A 239-nucleotide genomic window follows, 5' to 3' on the forward strand; every position below is an offset into this window, starting at 1 on the left:
AAGAGCATCCGCGCCCTGCGCGACTTCCTGCGCAAGGAGTACGGGGGCCTCAACGTGCTGGTCAACAACGCGGGCATCGCCTTCAAGTGTAGGTGCGGGAGAGGGAGGGCCTGGATGCCCCGAGGGTGTGGGACCAGGAGCCGCGGGCGCTCCCCGCCACCCGCCTGAGCGATCGGGAAAGGCAGCGTGGGCCCCGTGGAGGGCTCTCGCTTCCCGGGGTTGCGGGAGCGGTTCGCTCA

The 239-nt window shown here is 70.3% G+C and overlaps 1 protein-coding gene across 1 annotated transcript in view; it reads left to right on the top strand.

Annotated features, from left to right (window-relative positions):
* The window catches only part of LOC102770622 (carbonyl reductase [NADPH] 3), a 1,843-nt gene that overhangs the window by 363 nt on the left and 1,241 nt on the right, over positions 1-239 (top strand). The window contains 1 exon segment of the mRNA XM_006779380.2: positions 1-88. This exon segment is cut by the window's left edge and continues 21 nt beyond it. Coding sequence (XP_006779443.1) covers positions 1-88 — 88 coding nt within the window.

The sequence above is a fragment of the Myotis davidii genome, unplaced genomic scaffold, assembly GCF_000327345.1.
Source record: "Myotis davidii unplaced genomic scaffold, ASM32734v1 scaffold227, whole genome shotgun sequence".
NCBI lineage: Eukaryota > Metazoa > Chordata > Mammalia > Chiroptera > Vespertilionidae > Myotis > Myotis davidii.